Source organism: Heloderma suspectum, chromosome 14 (genome assembly GCF_057233095.1).
Source record: "Heloderma suspectum isolate Gila_16-S chromosome 14, 16-S_ref, whole genome shotgun sequence".
Lineage (NCBI taxonomy): Eukaryota > Metazoa > Chordata > Lepidosauria > Squamata > Helodermatidae > Heloderma > Heloderma suspectum.
The window spans coordinates 20490955-20514503 of record NC_139471.1 but is presented as its reverse complement, the minus strand read 5'-3'; the positions used below and the strand labels follow the sequence as shown (position 1 = coordinate 20514503).

General features: G+C 47.1%; 2 protein-coding genes across 6 annotated transcripts in view; both read left to right on the top strand.

Moving 5' to 3' along the window:
• Positions 1-1995, top strand: part of SLC27A4 (solute carrier family 27 member 4) — a 49377-nt gene extending 47382 nt beyond the window's left edge. The window contains exon 14 of the mRNA XM_084820687.1: positions 943-1995. Coding sequence (XP_084676813.1) covers positions 943-1100 — 158 coding nt within the window. The 3' untranslated portion in view covers positions 1101-1995. The remainder of the gene's footprint in view (positions 1-942) is intronic.
• An 11360-nt stretch (positions 1996-13355) lies between these two features.
• Positions 13356-23549, top strand: part of URM1 (ubiquitin related modifier 1) — a 33409-nt gene continuing 23215 nt past the window's right edge. For all 5 annotated transcript variants that reach the window (XR_014785909.1, XR_014785912.1, XR_014785910.1 and 2 more), the window contains exons 1-2: positions 13356-13420; positions 21413-21483. Coding sequence is in view for 1 of the 5 variants with exons in the window: in XM_084821057.1 (XP_084677183.1) it covers positions 13386-13420; positions 21413-21483 (106 nt within the window). In the remaining 4 variants the exon portion in view is untranslated. The remainder of the gene's footprint in view (positions 13421-21412; positions 21484-23549) is intronic.

Here is a 23549-nt window from a genome sequence, read left to right as displayed (position 1 = left end):
CAATGGCCTGCTTGAATAAAAGCTTCACTTTATAATACTTAGAGGTCCTTGTACATTTCTGGCTTGAAAAACATGTTTATTCTCATCGGTCTATGCAGGGCTGGCTCTGGGTTTAAAAGGGCACCTGGAAAAACATCCTGTGCAGGACCCCTTCCTATTTATGTATTTCTTTTTTATATTTATATCCCACCCTTTCTCCTGCAAGAGATCCAAGGTGGCGTACATGATCTTCCTCTCCATGTTTATCCTCACAACAACCCTGTGAGGTAGGTTAGGCTGAGAGTCAGTGACTGGCCCAAAGTCCACTGGGGGGAGGCAGCCGTTTGAATTACCCACCATGCCCGGGAATGACAGTACATCAGGGGCATTATGGGAAATTCAAAATGGTGGCTTGCAGATCCAGCCTGCTCAGCACAGGGGTGCCAGGCCTCACATAGCTCCGGTGGGCTCTGTCAGGGCACAGAGGCCCCGGCAACTGGCTGAGGACACAGGGTGCTGATGCTGAGCTTGAGTAAATGAAACAAAAGGTGAGCAAACTTTCAGGAACCGGTTCTTTCCTTCTTGCCTCTTGCTACTTGGATCTGTTCAGTCAGTTTGCTCATAACTGCACGGTCCCAGGACCGACGCAACCAACGATTTAAAGTAGGGACATCAGCTGATCCCTGTAATGCGGCAACACAGAGCTCACAGCAAGGGTGGGCAACTTGTATCCTTCCAGATGTTTAGGCCTACAACTCCCATCATGCCTCACCCTTGGCCACGCCAAAACATCTGGAGGGCCACAAGTTGCCCACCCCTGGCTTAGAGGCAGTGAGTAGGTATTCAGTTAGCTTCCGGTTTCCTTTTACAGTGAAGAGCAGAGAAGGAAATGGAGGCACAGAATTCCTCACTGTTACTTCTTCTTTCTTCCCTCCTCTCCACCCTTTACAACCCTCAACCCAGGTACCTTCAAGTTCCAGAAAATGGACCTGCGCAAGGAGGGATATGACCCCAATGTGGTGAATGACAGGCTTTATTTCCTGGAGTCAAGACAGTGCCGGTACTCTCCCTTGACCGAAGAGGTCTTCAAGAGGATCCAGTCTGGACAGGCAAAGCTCTAAGAGAGCAGCCACCCTTTTCGTGGCCCCAGGGCCTCCTCCTAGGCTGCAGACTGGGGTTATGAGAGAAAGGGGAGAGCCCGAAAATGGTTAGATATTTAACAAAAGGCACAGCGAATTGAGAGTTTTCTGGTCGGTTTGTTTTAGTTTTTATCAGTTTCACAGAGGACGATGGCATGGGGGAAAGATGAGGGAGATGGTTGCATACCAAAGTGTAGAAACATCATGGCTTTATTTTTTACTTAATGGAAATGCATAAAGCTAAAGGTGAACGAGGATGCGCATGTCATGTGCCAGCGTTCAAAAGCCCTGTCCTCGGGCTGCCTCATCTTCCTCACCCTCTTTCCGTTTCCCCGTCCAGCCGTCTTCAAGGCCAACGAGGGCTGTGCTGTTCCGCAGTGCCTCCAGGAGGTGCCATGGTGCTTTCCCTGCCCGCCGGGCAGCTCTGGCTGAAGGGGGGGCCTTGAGTTAATTATTGCCAAACATTTTCCAAGGTCCGTCCTGGGGACAAAACGAAACAAACACAAAACAAAGAAGGTTGGGAGTTTGTCTTAAAAAAAAAAAAAAAAATTGGGAGGGATGGCGTCCTTCCTTCTGGCTGCTAAAATGCTATCACTACTTTGCAGAGTGGGCAGGGAGGTTCTATGGCGGTGGTGGGAATGGGTTTCTGCCATGACTCAACTTTTTTCCAGGGACATTATTCTTTTCTACTTTCATAACTGGACTTTTATTTGTGCGCGCACGCGTGTGTTGTAATTTATTGCAGGGTTGTTGTTTTTTTAAGAAAAGAAAAGAATTTGCTGCACGCTTGCACTTCTGTCTATGGTGCAAGCGGGCTGGATTTCATCCTTCTGCAAAGCTGTCCTGCTGATGGCATCACGTTTTGTTTCTCCTACGTAAACACGGCTGTCTTCGTTCCACTTCTTCTACCGGGGATGGGGGGCGGGGGGCTTTAAAAAGGTCAGAGGCAAAACACACTGATGGTCTATTCTTCGATTTGTGCCCTCAGTAATTGTGTCCCCCTGGGGAACCTCCCCACCTTGTAAGTGTTCCTAGCTGGTGCTTATGCCTCCCGAGTTTTCACAAGGTGAGCATCTGTGCATGTCTTTTGTCTTGGTTTTTTTTTTTTAATTTTGCACTGAAGCAATTTGTAGGAGCAAAGGTGAAGGGACTGTCCATTCCTTGTCTGTCTGCCCTGTAAACTTGTAAACCTGTAAACCAGTGGTCTAGGGCTTGCAGTGATGCAACACTGGCACTTTTTTATTAGCACGGACGCTGACATCCTCTGCCACGCCCTTCAGGCTTCCCGGTTCCCTCTGAGCTGAGCTGCACCCTCCACATTATCTGGGGGGCAAATTAATTTTCCCAGGAATAATATATTGTTCCCTGTTGAATTGCAAAGGATTTTGGGGTGGTTTGGTCTTGGATGGGCAATTAAAATTGATTTCCTTTACAAGAGCCCTACTCCGGGTGGAGAGGAAAACTGCTAGAACTGGTTTGTGGATATGGACCAATGCAGCTGCCTGCACTTTTGGACTGTCCTTGGAGGTGTGGCTGTGGGGAGTGTCGTGATGAGTGCCTGCACTTCAAAATAGACCACTACCCCACTGCTGTAAACTACTTAAATCCTAACACAGACAACGGCCCCGTATACCTACGTGACTACTTTAGGCTGCGTGGGCCGTGTACATGAGAACCCATGAACACATCCCCTCCCAGAGAAGCAGGTTGGTGCATGGCATATGTGGGCTGCTAGTGTTAGATGCATGGAGGGATGCGGTGTGGTGGCCACCGGATTCTGCCTCTGGTGTGCAGAAGGCTACAGTTGGCCGTGTGCTCTGCTTAATTTCTTATGTCGAGGGAAAGGTTGAAAGCAGCATCTGTTTGGGTGTGAGCTAGCTGCCAGATTATCCCATTTTAGGAAGCAGGGAGCGCAGGATGCACCACTCATGCTATGACTCCGTGTCTTTATTTAGACACAGAAATGAATTGCAGGAGCCATCCCATGACCTTAAAAACTGGGGAGCATGGTGCAGCTAGTTCACAACTCCTGGAGGTGTCATTCTGAACGTGAATGGGTTGGCTTTACCCCCAGATGATGAGTGTTTAATTCTTCTGATATGCATGTTGTGTTGCCTGCATGCATCCTCTCTCTCTCTTGCATGCACGTGCACATGGTCGGGGTTTTGCACACCTGTTTGAAAGAGGCCGGAGCCCTGGTGCGCCGTGAACCCCACGCTTGATTGCAGCTTCAGTCTTCAGAGCCGAGCAACATTCCAACTTGATGTAAGATGGCTCTTTATTTATATCTTAATAGTGGTTTTGTGTGGGAGCGAATCCTAGCATGACAGCTGGTAGGAATGCAACGCTTATGACATCTAGGCCTGTGCCGTAATGCCTACAGCACCCCCAGCAGGCGCCTGTCCTACCTCCTTTTGACAACCTCGAAGGAAAGGCGTTGCCTCACTGCCCTTTGGCAGGTGTTTGACTGAAGTCCTCTGGCAATGTCAAAGCCCTTGCCAAGCCCTTGGCGCCTTTTTTAAATGTTGCTTTGTGAGTGGGACGAGCAGGTTTCAGTTCAGAAAGCCACACTGTTCAGCAAGAGGCCTTTCAGGCTGGAAATGGACCGATTTTTCTTTAAATGCATGGCCTTTCCCACTCCCACCCCCAACACAAGGACAGAAACATGCAGGATTTCTTGAGGCGGGGTTCTCCAAGTGTCCAAAATCTTGACAGCTGGTCTCACAGAACAGGAACAGTAGAGCAAACTAGAAGAAGAAGCATTATGTGTGATTCAAAAGCCTGCTGCCAGCACCTTAAAGTACTAGCAGATTCCGATAAAGGTATCACCTTGCTTGTTTTGTGGCCCTGTGAGGCCGGTTTTGCTGCAGTCGCTTGGACAGCTCTTCCTTGCCTCTGGATTCCATTTTGTATGCATCTCTGTGTATGTCTGCCTGTGTTGAGTTGGATCTGGAAGCAGACCACAGAGCTCCTTTAAACAACTGGCCTTTCTCTCAGGTGTCAGGGGGCATAGCCTGTAGTTTCACGGTTTTAGCCTTCCTTGCAGGGTCCCAATTCCAGAGAAGAAATAAAACCAAATGAATGGGCAGAATCAATTTCCTGTATGGCTTGATCTGTCAGGCTCAACCTCCGCTCTCTCCTTGCCCGGTCCCATGCCTGGAACAGAGCTCTTCCAACTAAATAACACTTTTGTTGCTGTTGTTATTCCCCTTGGAAAGGGGCTCCCGACATTTTGACTCAGGGCAGGGGGGCCTCGTGTTTGAAAACTGCTGCTATAGATGATCTGTCAGGTGAACTTCACATGTATGTTTGTTGTATCCAAACACACACACCCTCAGGGCTTCTCCATATGGGGCTTTTATCCTGCAGTTGAGATTGGTTGCTCATGGAAGTTTATGGATCCTTTACATGATGTCATCACCATCCAGGGACTCTCCCATGCTTTGTGACCATTTCCACGGCTTTATTTGCAACGGGGATAATGAACTATTGAAAAAAATGGTGGTCTGACTCTAAGCATGTAATGACGGAGTTGCACTATAACAGCAGCACCATCTAGTGGCTGTATAATGAAACATATAGAACTTGGAGATAAAGGCAATCCCCAGAGGGGGAAAGAGGAAGTGCGTGTGAAGGGGCCAATCTTAATCATGTAAAGAATCTGGAAGCAGAAGCCCTGATAATGTTCTGGGATAAAAAGGCTGGTGTGGAGAAGCTCATAGTGTTTATCAGCAAGTGGATTTCTAGGGCGACCAAGAATAAGGTTTTCCCAACCAGCCTCAAGTTGTGTCTTAACCGTAGGCCAAATGGCGGTTGATACAGCATGAGAGGTGTGTGTGTGTGTTTCTCTCTCTCTCGCTTAAATGAAACTGGTGTTGGATGGTAGATGGTGAAACCCAGGCTGTGTTCATAAAGACAGTGTTAGCTGCTTGTGTGAACAGTTCATACAAGTCTTAAACACAGGACTACATTAAGATGTTCTCCCTCCGTCCTTCCCACCCACTTGAGCATCAGTTAACTGCGGCCTCTTTGGCATCGTGTGATGCACCCATGTGCTCCACAGTGGATCGCACCACCCAAGGAAGAAGGACTGCAAACCCTCTTCTTGTCCAGATGGATGAATCCACTGGGCCCAAGACACCTTGATGGCTAGAGTAGGGCATGTAAATGGTATCCCCCCCACCCTTTCTCACGAATTAACATGGGAATGTTAATGGCACGCTCTTTTGCGAGCCTCATTCAGGCTGGTGCAAATGAGAACCTCCCTCCAACCGCCGGTACGTTGCTTTTGCTTCTGGTGGGAACGCACTTACTAATATCTATTTTTGAAGACAGCAGGTTTAGCGTTGCACTTCGTTTGGCCCTGAAATGAAGCCCTCACAGGCAGACTGTCCCTACCATTAGGCAGCATGAGGTAGTTGCCTCAGTCGGCAGAAGCGTGGTGGTGTGGAGGGGGCAGTGGTAGTAGCCCCTGGTCGTTCCGCTCTTTCGGAGGACAGAGCTGTGTGTTCCAGGCATCCTGCCCTGCGCCACCTACGCCAGCCTGCTGCCCTCAGGCAAGGTGGAGGAACCTGTCCTATCGCCGCCGTTGAAGTAAGATTCAACCAGCTTCTGTAGGTAGAACGGGAAGGGGGCTATCAGGTCAGTTCTGTCTCCCTCCCTCCCTACTGGCCTTAAAGGCTGCCCAGCTTCAGACGGAGACCCAAAGTAGCCAACCTCATCCTACCTCACAGCCGAGCCGTTTCTGGAACAAACGGTGCAGGAGTTAGGTGCGTGACTCCACCGTCCTGCCACTCCTTTGGTTTCGCTCCTCCCTCGCCGGTCGACGCAAAGAAGCCGTGTTCCTTTTCTCCGCAGAGTGGTGTGTGCGACCACGTGGCGAAACTGAACTGGCCGTTGACACGGGGGTTGGCCACGGCCCCGTTGACGATGGCAGCAGCTTCAAAAAGCTGCCGTCGTGGAAATGGTCGTGAGTTTTCCCGGTGTATGTGCACGCTAATGTTTCTCCACACCGCTAGGCACCCCAGTAGACATTTACATTAGGGGTGGGGCTGTAGCTTGCGCTCCAGGCTTCCCCTGATGGCCACGCCCCCTGGCCCTGAGCCCACCCTCTTTCCCCCAACCAGACAGCATCTGCTCATATCCTGGCTTTTGTGCCGTTCCCCCCCCCCCCCCCCGCCGTTCCAAAAAGCTGAAATGCCTCTCCTGAGGCTTCGTTGCTAGCAGGAAGAACTTTCAGCTAAAATGTGCTGGTATTTTTGCCTTTGACCCTTCCCATCACTGGAATGCGGCCCCCAGTAGTTTCTCTGAAATGGAATGTGGCTCTCAGATGGAAAGAATTTCAGCACCCCTGAAACAGACAATACTAGGCTAGTTGGACACGTAGCCTGACCTTGTCTGTGGCTGCTTCCAATGCGCTGCTTGTGTGCGTGTGTGTCAGCAGGCCTTCAGTTCGAGGAATACCTGAGTTCTTGGCATGTGATCAGTACTGTCTGCCATGTAGGGCCAGGAGTCAACTGAATTAGCAGTCTCTTCTTGGAACTTGGCCACATCATTCTTAAAATGTGTAGCGGGGAGTGGGGGTGGAATATGGGACTCAGCCATTTCTCTCTCAGCTCTTCAAGTTATCTCAGTCATCCTCCTGATCCACTCTGCCAGCTGCCTGGGGGGCCAAGCAGCTCCAGAAAACCCCCTATTTCTCTCCCTACCAAACCCCTCCCCCCCCCAGGTTTCCTCGGCATAGCATGAGGCTTCCCCAACCTGACGCCCTCCAAATGTGATGGACTTTGACCCCCGGCGTCCCCTAGAATGCTGCGAGTTGTAGCCCAACACATCTGGAAGGCACCAGGTTCAGCAAGGCTGTTCTGAAAGCATGTCATGGTGCAGAGATCTATGGATAGAAATAAGGCAGAGGCCAAAACCGAATGAACAAAAGACTCTGCGATGCCCTCGCCTTCTGTAGCTGACTTATTGCGTTGTTTGCTCTAGTAAGGATTGCCAGATGCAATACGGATCAGGGATTATGTAGTACACACTCTGTCAAACCGTGGTTACAGAAGCTTCACGATGGTGTGATGTGATGTCTTAATTGAGAACCCATGGTTTGCATTCTGAATCGGGTTCTGGATTGAGAACCTATGGTTTGACAGGCAAACCAGAATGAGAAACCGTGATTGGAAGTGAGCTTGCAGCAATCCACAGTTTGTGCTAGCTTTACCCCCCAAACTCCCCCCACCACACATGTTCCTTCTCAGTTATCTGAAGGGGGGACATGGAGAATGACCATTGACTTGGTTTCCTACCCTCCAGACCTATATTCGTCTTTCTTTCACCTGTCTACCACAGTTTACGGCACTTCTTTGAAAACTTGTCCCCTTATTAAAAGGCCGGTGTCATCACCTGGCGTGCGCCCCCTTTTAAAAATTTCTCCAAGCAGTGCCAGGTAGCTGGATCTTGCCGCCCTTTTCATTTCCCACAATGCCCCCATCTAACGTCACTGTGGGGCATTGTGGGAGATTTAAAGGGGGGCTAGATCCAGCTGCTCTGTGCTGCTCAGAGCGGTGTCCCCACAACCGAATAAGCCCACCAAGGCTCACTGACAGAGGAGGTAGCCTCACCAGAGGTCATTTTGCCCAGGCCCTCCTCATACATGAAACTAGACTTGGGTGTCTGATTTGTGATTGTGGCGATGACTCCTTCTCATGCCTGTTTCTGTCTTTCCAGACAAATCCATTGTTTTCTTGTATGTGTGTGTTGTGGGATTCGGGGAGGTCGGTCTTTTTTTATGTTGATGGTGTTTCAACATATACTCAGGGAACATGGTGCTGCTGGTTGTGTCTACATGTCTGTATGGGGAGGGAGAGGAGAGGGGTATTTTAGCACTACTTAGTGAACGGAGGAGCCTGAATTGTCTTTTGCCTCTGATGCTTTGTCATTATCAGCACACGACATTTTCTGTTATGTCGAGACATAATGGCTTGTCATTCCTGCGGTGGAACTAGGGAAGAAAATGGAATCTTCACATCTAATAAAAGGGGATTTCAATTTTGCGTGCCATTGTGATTTTATGCTTTGGGGGGTTGGGGGTGTGGGGAGAACCAATTCTGCAATTGGTTGTTGTGGCAACTGCTGTCCTGACAGATCCTTCTTGAAATGGAAGGGAAAACTGGAGGGTAGCCAACACTCCTTCACCACATCTGCATACCTTCACAGAAGGAAATAGGGATGCTTGTGAATTTGTTGGCAGCTTCAATTTCACAGTAAGGATCACGGCCCAGGTTCCTCAGCCCCATATATCATGCCTTCTATTTCCAGTGTTCAGGTGTGAGTGCCATTCATTTTGTGGCCAAAATGGTGCCACCCAGGCAAAAGAGGGAGCCTTGAGGTTTGCTGAAGTACAAACATTATTTTGGTAAAAACCGAAACGAAGGAACCCACAAAAACAGCCCAATGAAGACTGAAAAGGTGGTGGGAGGGGGAATGGAATGAAGCATCATGGAGGAGGGGTAGTTGACTAACTAGAACAGTGGAGCATTCCACACTGCAACATTTTGTTGCAAGTCTCACGTGTATTGCTGAAAGCTCTTCTGTCTTCACTGATCATTCACTCTGCAATAGTTTGTCCTGAAACAGCTTCTGAAACATACAAATCTATCTGGATAGGCAATTATAGAGTGGATGAAAGGGCAGAGTGGTACACTGTCATGCTGAATCCTTGCACATGAATTCCCATGCATGTACACCAGAGTCAAGATGCAACTTCTAAAGATTTAGGGAGTAGGTTAAAAAAAAGAAAAGAAAAGGGAAGAATTCTTGTTCATATCTGTGCCCAGTATCTCCCAAAAGGCAAATGAAGGGGTTGAGGGGTACACAAAATGGGGATGGCGTTTTACCAGAAAATAGGAATCATCCCTAGCAAAAAAATGATCCTCCGCCCCCCTAATTTTCTGTTTCTGAAAACATCACATGCTCTCCTTCTTACAGGTCTACATCTGAGTGCAATTGTCTCTTCTCCACGGGGTTAGTTTTGCTCACTGCTTTTCCCTTTTCCTGGAAGCTAGGGGTGATGGAAGATGTTCAAAATCCTGCAGGCTTTGGACTGTTTTGTGGACCTCGTTTCATTTAAAACTAAGTATGGACAAATCTGTCCATTTCAGTTTCTCATTAAGATTTTTCTGGTCTTAAGTTCTTTTTGTCCCAAACTTTGAGAATTTGTTTTAAAAAATGCACGACAATTCACATTTTTGTGTGCATTTTTCCTTAGGCATGCATTTTTGTACACGATTTTGTCTCATACACACCTTTTTACAAGCAATTTTCCATATATAACCATTTTTTACTGTTATTTTCACAAACGCACCCATTCTTATGTGCACTTTCCCCTGATACACGCATTTTTGTGCAAATATTTCAGTTGGAGAACTTGGTTGCAAAATTTGGAGACGTGCAGATCTTGAAGGATAACCAAGTTTCGGTTTGCGTATTGGTTCGAAAATGCACAATTAGGTAAGTTTGTGTGGAAATGCAAACCGGACAAATTCTTCCCCTCACCCCATACCTAGTTAAAACCACTGGGTCCTCTGTTTCCCCCCCCCCCTCTTTTTGCCAAGAGTTCCTGTCCTTTCGCATGGGCCGCTTTGTGAGCCGGAAAGACCCGGCGCACCCTGGCCCTGGCCCTGTCGAAGAAACCATTTATTAGCAGTATAACCAGAAGGGATGCAGGCCAAGGCGAGGGCAGTGGAAGAGCCATCCAAGTGGCCTCTGGTTCAGCGATAATAAAGGGCCAAGCTGCTTTTGAGTATCACTTTCAGCTATTCTGAAGGTTAAACGCCTGTTTAGAGCCCCCTATTGAAAGCCGAGACGGGGGTCTGCCATTGTTTAAACGCACTCCGGCTTTGTTTGGCTGCTTTCAAGGAGCCTGTGAATTTAAAAAGCGCAGCGCCCACTCCCCACACCCAGTCCGCTCGGCCGCCCACCCCCCTTAACTCCCCAGTTGGAATAGAAGAGTGCCTTGTAGCAGAGGCCGGCCGTTTTACTGTGAGCCGTAATGACATACAGGGCTCTTGTCGGTTGGGCTCCTGCTTTCTTTTAGCGGCAGTTTAACCCAAGCTCAGAGGCCAGCCTCCACCTTACTGATCTCTGCTTGACACCCAATTACCACATGAATGGGATAGAAAAGGCTTTAACTCCCTCTGACCTCACTTTCCCTTCCCCCACACCATCTCCCCCCCCCCCCGCCAACCCCAGACCCCCTTTTTCTCCTACGCAGAAGAAGGGAGTTCAAAACGGAGACTGGAGAAACCAAACAAAGCCCCGGAGCCAGGAATCCCCATTGTCATGGCTGCCGCGGTGGCTCCAATGTTCCCGTCCATTATTCAACCCTTGAAGTTTGACTTGCCACGGCAAGGCGGGCAAACGGCTGTTTGCGGATGCCTCTGAATGCGTTATTGAAAAATAATTGGATCCTTTTTTGGCCAGGCTCACGGACCAAATGGGTCCTCTTGTGTGTGAAACGGCACTGTCCCCTCTCAATTAAAAACAAAACACATGCCACAATGTGTTCGATGTGGGTACTCTGGAGACAAGAACAGGGCTGAATTAACAGTTAGCCTACCTTTACTATAGTGTAGGTTACTGGCCAAACTCAGGCAAAGAAAGCATATCTTCCAGCATTTCACACGTGAAAACGGCGGCATTCATATATATCTGATCCACACCATTCTCACATTGAGTAAGAGTTGTTTCCCTTCATGTTACACTGTACTGAGGGCTCTTCATCTCACTTAGCTGACAATGGCCTTTCCTGTCCTAGCTTCCAAAGCAAGGAGTGCTAGGAAACTGATCATAGCAGTTTGCTATATTTAAATGTAAGAATGTTTTAGAACATTTACAGCACAATCCTAAACCTGTGTAATCTGAAGTAAAATCTCGTTGAGCCTAAACTGGCCCTAAAAAAGTAGTGCCCTGGTCAACTATTAATCATTTAATATGCTATTGTTATTGCTACTCAACATCCAATATGCAATACAGGGTGGCCCAAAAGTAGGTATACAGTTGTTTAGAATGTTGATGGGAGGGGGAGAGAATATTCAGTCTTCCAATACTGCTTTAGAATCCACTTTCTTTGTTCTTGACTCAAGTTCACTGCCATCATTCACAATATCAGTAGAAAACAACAACAACTAAACAACTAAACAACTGTATACCTACTTAAGGGCCTCACTCCCCTCACTCTCTACACTTAACTGATTTAACTGTCACTCCCTGTCACTCACACTTCCCAACTGTCATTCTGACTCCACCCACACATCTTCTACTCACACATTCTCTCCCCCTCCCATCAACATTCTAAACAACTGTATACCTACTTTTGGGCCACTCTGTATATAATTGTAGTTCATCTAGGGCAGCACAAAATAAAAATTTAAAAACGGGCTGACCCGTATGGGTATGTTGCAGGCCATGGGTAAAATGCTTATGTTACACACACGTCCTGTGACATTCAAATGTGCTTAACACATATGTCACTCCATTCATGTGTAGTGTTAGCAGGGCAGCGTCCTAGTCCACAGTGTGAAGAGGATAATGGCACTGGGCTACATGAAAGGGTTCTTGCAAGCCACTATGTCTCAGCCTCAGAACATTGCGATGTGGGGACATAAACAATGGACTACACTGCAGGGTGGTCATAAGCCACTCTCAGTCTTAGCCATGAACACGCGCGCACACACACACACACACACACACACACAGTCTGTAATGTGGGAATAACAACATTGGAATACATTACAAGATTGTCCTAACCCACTCTTAGCTTCAGCTTTACTTATTTGCAATATGGGGACAATAACACTGGGTTGAGGGGGAACAGTGAACCCTAAAACAGACAAGCAAAAATGAAAAAAAGTATACTGGAGTATATATAAAGTGTACATATAAGTGTGTGCGTGTGTGCATAATACACATACTGTAGCCATGTGTCTTGGACCCTAATGATCATCAGGAAATTTCAGAAGGAAGAAAATGTCAAATTTGGATATGCTGACTCCTCACGAGTGATCGCCATGCTGCTGCTGCTGCTTTAGTCTGTTGCCACAAAAAGGAATTGGAGTCTTGCAACCCTTTGGTGACTTAATTTTAGTTTATTTATTTAGGAAATGTATGAACCGCCTTTCAGTGCAGCCCTTCAAACGGGCCTTAAAAGATTTATATGTTCCAGCCCACATTCTCCTAACAGAATTAGTGGCTTTGAGACCCTAAGGATGCAATCCTATGCATGTTTAGAGAGAAAGAAGTCCTACAACTCCCAGCATCCCTTCCCTCCCCCCCCCCACACCCCAAAACAAAACAAAGAAAATAGAGAGAAAAGAGCCAAGAAGGCACATTTTCAAGCCCAGCTTGTAAATATATAGAAGAAAAAGCACAGGGGCCATAACAGTAATTGGTGATTTATTTATTACATTTCTATACCGTCCAATAGCCAAAGGTCTCTGGGTGGTTCACAACAATTAAAACCATAAAATGCAAGATGATAAAATACATTATAAAAGTTTAAAAGGCCAGTGTAAAAAATAATAATGATGATAAAAAAATAACCAAACAGGAGCTAGCAGCAATACAAAGATTTAAAATAATGTACCAGATTCAAAACACAAACCGAAAACCTGTGATAACACAATCTTCCTATGCTCATTTAGCAGCGCAGTGCGGGCGCAATCTCTGCTCTGCATTAAGTCCCAAATGGACGGAATCAAATTTGATGATACACAGCAATAAAAACACACACACACACACACACACTGCAGGAAATTAGGGCTGCAAACGCAAGAACTGCCTCGTTCTCGCTTTCCACTCCCCGCACCCTTTTGGTGCATATACCACACAGCAGCTCTCCTTAACCCGGAGCTCTCCAGATGTGCTGGGGATACAACTCCCATCATCCCTATCCAGCATGCTGGCTGGGGGTGGTGGGAGTTGTACCCCCCAACACATCTGGAAGGTGCCAAGATGGGGAGGCTGCCATAGAGACAGAAAGACATTTAGGCCGCAATCCTAGGCATATTTAGACCGGGGGGGGGGGAAGTCCTACAACTCCCAGCGTGCCCCAGCCAGTCTAAGCACGCATAGGACTGCGCCCTTAACGTCTACTCTATGGTACGCTGAGGCCTCTTCCGAAGCGTCGCTGCCCCGTCGCTAGGCAACCGCGCCTCACCCGGCGGTGAACGCGGGGGCGCTTCCGGTGCGGGCAGCGCTGTTCCCTTACGCAAGATGGCGGCGCCCTTGTCTGTGCAATTGGAGTTTGGGTAAGGGAGGCGCCGGGCGAGGAAGGATGGCAATGGGGGCTTGTGCCGGGGAGAGAGGAGCAGGGGGGAAGGAAAATGGGCGAGGGGAGCGCTCGGGAGCGGCGCAGGCTGTCTTTGCTGGGCTCCTGTGCGGGGGCTGAGCCAGCAAGGGGGCGTCTTGAGGCGGGATGCAGGCTCGGTCGAGGCTTCTTGGAAAAGCGGGGGTCCCGCGGCCGCTGGGATAATACTGGGGCCTTTCGTGTCTGTTTTACTCACGCTTTCCCACCTTACCCCCTCCCTCCATTGTTACAGGCTCCCCGCCCTCGCCCCCTCCCCAAGGGTCCTGGCTTCCGAAGGCAAGATATCCTCGGGTGGCTGAAAAAGCTTTTGTTCCGCCCAGCGTGTTTCAGAAAGGATTTGCTTTGCTCAGGGGCCGTTTATCTTCCTCCGGATGTGTGGCAAAGAATCTTTCTGAGGCTTCTTTCTTAAAATGCTCCCCCAAAAAAAGCCCTTTCTGGAATGGGTTGGGCATAATAAAAGTTTTTTTTTTCAGGCACCTGAGAATGTTTTCTCTTCTGTTCTGGGAAGCATAAATGCCTTCCCCTCTTGATGGGTCACCTGATGCGAAGAGAAAACTCTCTGGAAAAGACCCTGATGCTGGGAAAGACTGAAGGCAAAAGGAGAAGGGGACGGCAGAGGATGAGATGGCTAGATAGCATCACCGATGCAGTGAATATGGACTTGAGCACGCTCTGGGAGAGAGCGCAGGACAGGAAGGCCTGGCATGCTGTGGTCCATGGGGTCACGAAGAGTCGGGCGCGACTGAACGACTGAACAACAACAACTTGTTGGGTCCCTCCTTTTAAGGCAGCCTTTGCCAGCCTGGTACCCTCCAGATGGGAGCGATTGTGGGAGCCATAGTTTAACACATCTGGAGGGCGCCAGATTGGAGAAAGCTGATCATATCTGGAGGGTCCTCGATTGGGGGAAACTGATCCAGTGGTAGGACTTAGGAAAAGCGCCAAAGTTCAGTCGCTTGGGAGGAGTCTGTGGAGAGGGCTAGCTTGTGAACGGGGAAAAAAAGCACATTATTTTCCTCCCTCCCTTCCCATGCTTCTGTTGTGGCTTATTTCTAGATTATAAGCCCTTTGAGATAAGGCTTGTCTTCTCAGATTTTCTATAGCTCCATGTAAAAAGGTGGTCATATAGAAAAGAGGCATAGAATGGGTAGCATGGCATCTAAAGGTTCAGGAGAACAGGAGCTGAGAAGTTTCGCCTGTCCCATTTCCTAAGTCAGCCTTCTTCAACCTAGCACCATTGAGATGTGTTGGACCACAACTCCCATCATCCCCCAGTCATCATGGCCAATTATTGCGCTGGCTAGGGGAATGATGGTAGTTTTCATCTGACATCTCGATGGTGCCAGATTGGGGAAGTGCCAGTAGTTTCCTAACCACCTGACGTTTTAAATGTAGTGGAAGAAAGCTACCCAGTGTGTGCTGCCTCCTTATCCTTTGTCTCTAGTCCTTCAAAGCAGCTGCCCTTTATAGAGAGTAACCTGTGATTGGGAGGGGCAACATTAGGCAGGATGGAGAGGATGGTAGGTAAGGTAGATTTCCTCCAGTCCGTGTAAAGGTGCTCAAGGGCCTTTAAAGAAGATGTTTCTGAGATGGGATGTGGAAATGAGACTGTCATTGGTGCTTCTGGGCATGAAAAGGTTTACAAGTCAGATTACAAGTCAGGAGCAAAAGTGGGGAAAGGTTATGTAAAGATGGCTCAATCCAGCTGAGGCCCAGTGATGAGAGTCTTCCTATTCTAGAATGTGACTAGGAGGAAAAGGCAATACTGAGGCAAAGACTATTTGGGAAGGTGGCTGTGACAGTAGGGGAGCCTGGTAAACAGGTGTTGTACACAGTTCTGCATCCTCAAAGATTTAATCCTTTCCCCCATAATTCATTTTCTTTTAAAAGTCAATCCTGGAATGTTTGAAGTAACAATAAAGAATGACTTTGAACTTGCACTTAGTGGCCTTTTCTCGGTACACGTAACCAAAACCTGTTCCTACGTATGTGACTAGCAATTCACAGGTTTTAGATTGGGATGTGTGTGTGTGTGTGTGTGTTTCAGTGCCTTTCACTTTAGAAATGTCATCATAGATATTTAGCCCTAAAAGGAGTTCTGTGTGTGAGTAAGAGTCTGGATCTCTGTGTGTGGATGCGAACAAGTCTGGATGAGAGAGACTATGGGATGGCCTTGTACACTTTTTGATGTTGCCCTGCCTGCTTCTTGCTTTGGCCATGCTCACCGCTGGCATGTAGCCCCCGGAGGGTTGGCCAGGAGGAAATACAGCCTTTGGACTGAAAAAGTTTTCCCATGAAGAATTACACATTTAAAAGGACCATGAAAAAACAGGTAGAAAATGCGATCATGTCATCAGTGCCAGGCAGTTGGTTCACTCCTGAGCATGTTCCGTCTCTCAAAGTAGTTGAAAGAGAAATAAGAATCCAACTAGGAATTAGTTCCAAAACTACTTTTTGCATTAAGAGTCAGAAGTTATCCTACCATTAAATGTTCACTATGCGGACAGTGGAAAAAATCCCAGAAAGGAAGATGATGATTGAATCTGTAAAGTACAGAGCGAGGTGCTTTGTTAAACGGGGGATAGTTTTGAACATCTCTTGGCAAGGCATACACGTGGACTGTTGTGCTCTTTTCAGATTGAGAGTAGGGTGCCCTTTAACTTAGACTACCTGTGTAATCAAGAAAGCAAGAGAATCCAGCACACAAAATTGATATCAAGCAACAGGGAAGCAATACAATTATGAAAAGAAGAAAATGTATGCATTTCATGAAGCAGAGGTCTCTAGTCCATAAAAAGCTTATGCCACAGTAAGACTTTTGGTCTTTGAGGTATGGAAAATGCATACATTAACCTTTTTTTATATAAACAAAGTGTAATAACCCACCAGGTATCAGTACTAGGGATTTACTGTCTTTGCCACAGTTGTCCTCTTTGGCTGCTGATACCCCTTCAGTTGGCCATTATTTTGTCTGTTGTGGTGTGTTCCCTAGAGTGTTGGGTCTAGATGGAAGAAAGTCTGGGAAAACCGCGCTCTCGTGAGAACGTGGTTTCAATGCACACCTGTCAGAACCAAGCCAACTGTGATAATATCTGTGAAGTGTTTTATATATTTATTTATTTTAGAACATTTATATACTGCTTTCCATTTTTAAAAACCAGAAGTGGTTCACAACATATTACAAAACAACATATCTTTAAAAACATAACAGCATTTAGTTAATGGTTGGGAAAAGTCAAGGTAAACAAGTGAGCTTTTAGCAATCGTTGAAAGCACATGATCATCCGTGCCTGATGTTTCACAGTGGGGAGGTCATTCCAAAGGGATGGTGCCACCACAGAGAAGGCCCATTGCTGTGTTACTGCCAGGTGGGACTCTGCAGGGTGTGGCACAAACAGCAAAGCCTTCCCTGAAGATTGTGGTGGTCTAACGGGTCTATGTAGGGGGAGACAGTCTTTCAGGTAACTTTATCCTAAGTTGTTCAGGGCTTTATATGTCAATAATACTTTGAATCTGGCCTGGTAGCAAACTGGCAGCCAGTACAACGCTCTCAGCACAGGTGTTACATGTGCATTTTTTCAACGCTGTATAAACACTGAGAATTACCTTAATGCTCTAGAGTAGCCTTCACCAACCTGGTGCCCTCCAGATATTTTAGACTTCAACTTCCATCATCCCCAGCCAGCAGGGCCTGAATGGCACTTTAGCCATTCCTGATACACCTTTCAGTTATTATTATTTTAATTCTACTTCATATCATAACATAGAGTCAAAGTGAGCTTCTTTAGAGGAAGAAATCAAGGCTTTATTTCAGGCGGTACACTGACAAGCTTTTTGGTGTTCATCTTCGTTACCCTTTCCCATTAGCAGTCCTCAGAATATAGTCTAAACTAATTTATTTAGGGCTCAATCCTATGAATATTTAGACAGAATAAAGGACTACAACTCCCAGCATGCCCCAGCCAGCCATGCTGGCTGGGGCATGCTGGTAGCTGTAGGACTTTTTTCTGTCTAAGCATACATAGGATTGAGCCTTTAATTTATTTTTTTCCATTTCTTAGCACCTTTCAAGACCAAAGTCTTCGTAAGACAGCTTACAGAATGAAATCAATACAAAAACACAAAGTCATAGTGAATATAAAGAGTTTTAAATAAAACCAGTTCCAATTAAACACAAAACATACAAAAAATAAAAAAATATAACAATTATAGGTTATATATACAGTTTTAAATTCCAGTAAAATACAACGCTAAAATACCCGTCAGCATCAAACACCACTGAAACTTTCAATTAAAAGCCAGGGAAAACAGAGTTGTGTTTTCAAAACCCTCTTAAAAGCAACCATATATTGGGAGGGAATTCTATAATATAGGGGCTACCACTGAAAAGCACAAGTGGAAGAGGATGTGATTCCTAGAGGGGTAACCCAGAGAGCAAGAGTGGACCCACAGCACCTGGAGAGCTGGAAGATGTTGAGGGCTGCATGAAATTACGTTGCGGTCCATATGTGGCTGTGGACCACTGGTTCCCACCTCAGATTTGAAAGGTGTTTTAGGATGTTTATAATTGTTGCCCAGTTTTTACTCTGTAAACCGCTTTGAGAGAGAGCATTTGCTTGAAAGGCAGTATATAAATACATGAAATAATTTTCCAACCTGTTCTGGTAGAAATCTTTCTCAAAAACCTTGAAGGGTTTCTTCTACTTCCTCCCTCTGTGCCCACGCTGTCTAGCACACCCTTCCCTGACCTGGCACCCTCCAGATGTGTGTTGGACTCGAAGCATTGGCTGTGGATGATGGGAGTTGGAGTTCAACACATCTGGAACGCAACCTTTTGGAGATGACCGCCCCGCCCATGGTAGCCACTGATACTCAGAAAAGCAGTGTATGCTTGGTCCTTCTCTCTCCTCCCTCCTCTTTTCTTGGAAATGCCTAAATGAGGGCTCTATGTCTTAGCATCGCAGCTGAGTTTTCCCCCCAGCTTGGATGTTACAGAAAGGACCTTATCTCCCATTCCAGTATCTGTGGGAGCACAAAGTGGGTGCTTGTTTTTACAGCAAGCAGAAAGAGACTTCTTTCCTATCACTGCTGAGACTTGTTCTCCTGCATGAATCTCCAGATTTGTCTGACATTAATAACTGTTACTTCAGTTTGCAGATAACAGTTTTTTTGTGTATGTGTGTGTGTGAGTTGGACAACACCAACAGAGCCATCTTTGGGGAGACGGGCCAGGGATGAGGAGCAGCATTGCGGTAAGCCGGACAAAGGCGCCGTTGTGTTCTTCTGAAAGTACAGCCAAGGCTCTTTCCTCACGTAACTAGATTTTTTTTTTTTTTTAATGGACTGGGGTCTTGTGTTCATATTTCCCCGTTCATATTTTGATCTTCCTTTTCCGTGCCTCTCTTTTTAACATGGCAATGGCCAAGCAAAGAGGGATGCCGAAGGGCTGGGTGCCAGTAAGCTCATGGTGGAAACCTACACAGGGGCTCGTGTCCTTGTGGCACTTGGCATGGATCTTGCCTGCGCACCGTCAATTCCGGCTGTGTGACTTCAGCTGGTGGTTGCTCAGGCCTGTCCTGTAACAGACCCCTTGTTTGGAACTTTCTCTCGATATTCCTTCCTCCTGCTCAAAAGTGCTAGCACAGCCGTCCCCAACCTGGTGCCCTCCAGATGTGTAGGACTACAACTCCCAGCATCCTTTATTCATGTCTTTATTCATCTGGTGCCATCAGGGAAATCCACTGTAGTTTCCCCCTTGCATGTCTTTTTCCCCTGCTTCTTCCTCCCCTTTTCATTTTTCTTCTTCTTTTAAAAGTGATTTAAAAATGGGTTTTGAATCAGTCTGTCGCCTGATGAGATGAGGCCTTCCCTGCTATTAGGCAGAGTGAAGCAGCTGCCTCAGATGGTGGATGCTGGGAGGTTTGTTTATTATTTATTTATTTACACCATTTGTATATTGGTCCACATGTAAATAGATTCCAGAGCAGTGAACAACAAGAGATAAAATGAACAAAAGATAAAAAGAATGAAACAGGATATTAAAATTATTCTTTAAATAACAGAGTACTAATAAAACTGAGGCTGGTTAACCAAGGAAGGCTTCCTGGAAAAGAGCTGTTTTCAGGAGGTGCCGAAAACAACCCAGTCTTGATGCTTGCCTGACCTCCAGGGGCAGGGAGTTCCATAGGAAGGGAGCCACCACACTGAAGGCTCTTCTCTGGTTGGACTCCAGTTGGGCCATAGGTCCATGTGGAACCACCAGGTTTGGGGTTGGGGGGACACAGCAGTAGCAGCCTCCCAGCCATTACTTCTGAGCCCCTTGTGTGCTGCACAACCTGCTGGTTGTCCCCTAAGCTTGCAGGTGTTGATGTAAGATTCAGCTGGCTTCTGTAATGTGGAATGGGGCGAGGGGCATCATCTTGTCTTTTGCGTCAGGCAAAAAAATGTCTTGGGCCAGCACTGTGTGTTACCCAATTAAGGTATTGTTAACTGAGCGTGTTTATTTATTGTGTTTACATCCTGCCCAAGGAGCCCAGGGTAGCTAACAACCTTAATAAACACAACATCACACACAAACCCTTGAAATCATAATTCTGAAATCACAAATATATAACAAAACACAACAAAGGCATGCACATAAAGAGACAGATAAACAACACTGCATGTAGTTAAACTGGGGAATTTGCTACCTCAGGATGCAGTGATGGCTACCAATTTGGATGGCTTTCAAAGGGGGTTGGACAAATTCCTGGAGGAGCAGGCCATCAATGGCTATTAGGCCTGATGCCTATGTGCTACCTCCAGTACCAGAGGCAGTAAGCCTATGTACACCAGTTGCTGGGGAACATGGGTAGGAGGGTGCTGTTGTGCTCATGTCCTGCTTGTGGGTTCCCGGTCGACAGCTGGTTGGCCACTGTTTGAGGGGAATACTGGACTAGATGGACCCTTGGTCTGATCCAGCAGGGCTCTTCTTATGTTCTCAACTCGCACCCCTCACACACATTTGCCAATCCCCCCAAAGCATGCACAGATAAATGCATTTTCAGCTTGGGCCCAAACGACAACAGTGTTGGGAACAACTGAATCTCCAGTGGGAGGGAGGTTTGTAGCTGAGACACCACACTGAGAAAGCTCTGCCATGTTGAGATGATGATAATAATGATAATAACGGTGATGATGATATTAATCTGAAGAGGAAAATAATATTTCCTCCTCTGGTTTTTGAGATTATGCATGCACATATTACAGGAGCCCTGTTCTGAAGAGAGGTGCTTCCTCTCCCTTCGCGCACACCAGGGGGAATGCCTCTTTTAAGATGGTGTTAGTGTGGGAGTGTCATATGATAACCTTAGGGACGGTTCTTTCCCTTTGGTTTGGTGCTCAAGTCAGAAACGTAGGTGAGGGAAAGTAGAATGTGGATATGCTCTGAATAAACGACGAGGGCAAAGAGGCCATTTATTGTTTGATTTAAAACGCTTACCTTCCACCTTTTCAATCTGTGAGGGGGCAGGAGGCGGCTGGGAATATAAAACAAAGCATTTAAAATGGAATCAAGAGGATAACATCAAAGAGCAGAAGTATCTGAGGCAGCGGTGAATCCTTCGTTACCCTGTGAGTTCTCCAGAGCAGCAGCATGTTCATGCGTTGTCAGAATCGTAACCATTCAGGAGCCTTGGCAGCAGTACTGAGAACCTGTCCTCTCGTACTCTGCAAAGCACTGGGCACATTATAAATTAATATAATACCTAAATATATTTGAAAGGAGGGGTTGTAGTGCTGAAAGGGGGGGTGCCATCTCACGTAAGGTACAGCCCAATCACAGTAAGGGATTGAGACCCGGTGAGCTTTTTCAGTATTTTTAGCTTTAAAGCATTATCGCTTCTATGCTCTGCCTTGCAGATTGTGATGTGTGTGTTTTTGCCTTGCATTTCAGAGGGGGAGCAGAACTCTTGTTCAATGGGAAAAGAAAACACCAGGTGACTTTGCCCAGCCAGCATGAACCCTGTGAGTATTTTGTGGGTGGTTCTTCTCAGGTCTCTCCCCACCCCCATCCCATCCTGCCCCAAACTTGGCCCTTGTTGATAGGCCTGGATAAACAATGAAGCAAGCATCCTGAGAGTTGGAGTCCATTTTAGCTGGAGGGCACCAGGTTGGGAAAGGCTGGGGTAGGGTCTTTGACCTGCTACCTGATTCTTCTAACTGGGGATGCCAGGGCCTGAACTTGGGGTCTTCTGTGTGCAAACCATATAACTATGCTGCAGCATAGATCCAGATGCCTTCTCGCCCCTGTTCACACCTCTTTGGAGCAAGCTGGCTGTGAGGTGATGTCATTTTTGCTCTGCTCAGTAGAAACCAGGGAAGGGCTCAGTTGACGAAGCAGTCCGCTCATGCTCTGAGCATCTAGGAGGCAATCCCTTATCAACCTACTCAGTCACTGAGGTCATCAGAGGGCATGTTCCGGGTGGTTCCGCACAGACCTAAGGCCTGATTGGAGTCCGCCTGGAGAAGAGCCTTCAGTGTGGTGGCCCCCTTTCTATTGAACTCCCTGCATCTGGAGGTCAGGCAGGCACCAACACTGTGCTGTTTCCAGCGCCTCCTGAAAACATTTTTATTTCAGGAAGCCTTCCTTGACTGACCAGCCGTGGTTTTATCGGAATTCTGTTTCTTTAAAAAATAATACTTTTCAACTTGGATTTTATCTCATCTTGTATTTTCTGTTGTTCACTGCTCCGGATTCTGTCAAGATATGGGGTGGCATATAAATGTTGTAAATCAATCAAATAAATTGCAGACAATGGTGCGTACAGGAGAGATGCGAATGCATTTATCGGTATCCTTCCGGAAGTGAGCATTGTGAATTCCACTGTGGTTCAAGAGTGGATTGGCGCGGGAACAGCTTATACCATTTGAAAGTTTCTCCCAATGTTTAGCTGAAATCTGCTTCCCTGTAGTTTCCACCCATGGGTTCGCGTCCTGCCCTCTGGAGAGACAGAGAACACATCTGCTCCATCTGCTGTACCATGAAAGCCTTGTTTGCGGGCTTCCTCAAGACATTTGGTTGGCTACTGGGAGAAACAAGATGGTGGGCTACTTGGAACTTTATGTTGCTGGCCCTGCAGGGCTGATCTTATGAGAAGGAAGATTTGGGGAGGGGCGGGATGAACCCAGATAACTGCCCAAATGTATGTGATGGAATGACCTATCTATCAGAGGTTATAAGAACATAAGAAGAGCCCTGCTGGATCAGACCAAGGGTCCATCTAGTCCATCATTCTGTTCACACAGTGGCCAACCAGCTGCCCGTATGGGAAGCTCACAAGCAGGACAGGAGTGCAACAGCACCCTCCCACCCGTGTTCCCCAACATCTGGCGTACACAGGCATACTGCCTCTGATACTGGAAGTAGCATATAGCCATCAGGACTAGTAGCCTTCTCCTCCAGGAATTTGTCCAATCCCCTTTTAAAGCCATCCAAATTGGTGGCCATCTCTGCGTCTTGTGGTAGCAAATTCCATAGTTTGACTCTGCATTGTGTGAAGAAGTTCTTTTGATCTGTCCTGAATCTCCCACTGATCAGCTTCATGGGAGGACCCCACTGGGTTCTAATATTAGGAGAGAGAGAGAGAGAAAAATGTCTCCCTATTCACTTTCTCCCCTCACTCACCTTTTTTCCAAGCTAAACAATCACAGATGTTGTAACCTTCCCTCATAGGGAGAATGCTCCAGCCCCTTGATCATTTTAGCTGTCCTTTACTGTACTTTTTCCAACTCCGCAATATCTTTTTTAGGGTAAAAAAAAAATTACCCCTTTTTTTTTTTTTTTAGCTGCTGCTGCCGGTCAGTGTCGACAATACTGGGCTAGAGGGACCAAAGGTCTGACTCAGTAGACGGCAGCTTCCTGTGGTCCTGTGCCCTTCCCAGTCTGAGCAAAGCATTCTCCTTCTTCAACAGACCCCCCGCCCCACCCATAACCACCAAACTGACTATTTTGGGGGGCGATAGTCGCACTGAGACTCGGGGGCCATCAGAAATAAGGCTTCTCCGCAATGCGAGAAAGAGATGGCCCAAGG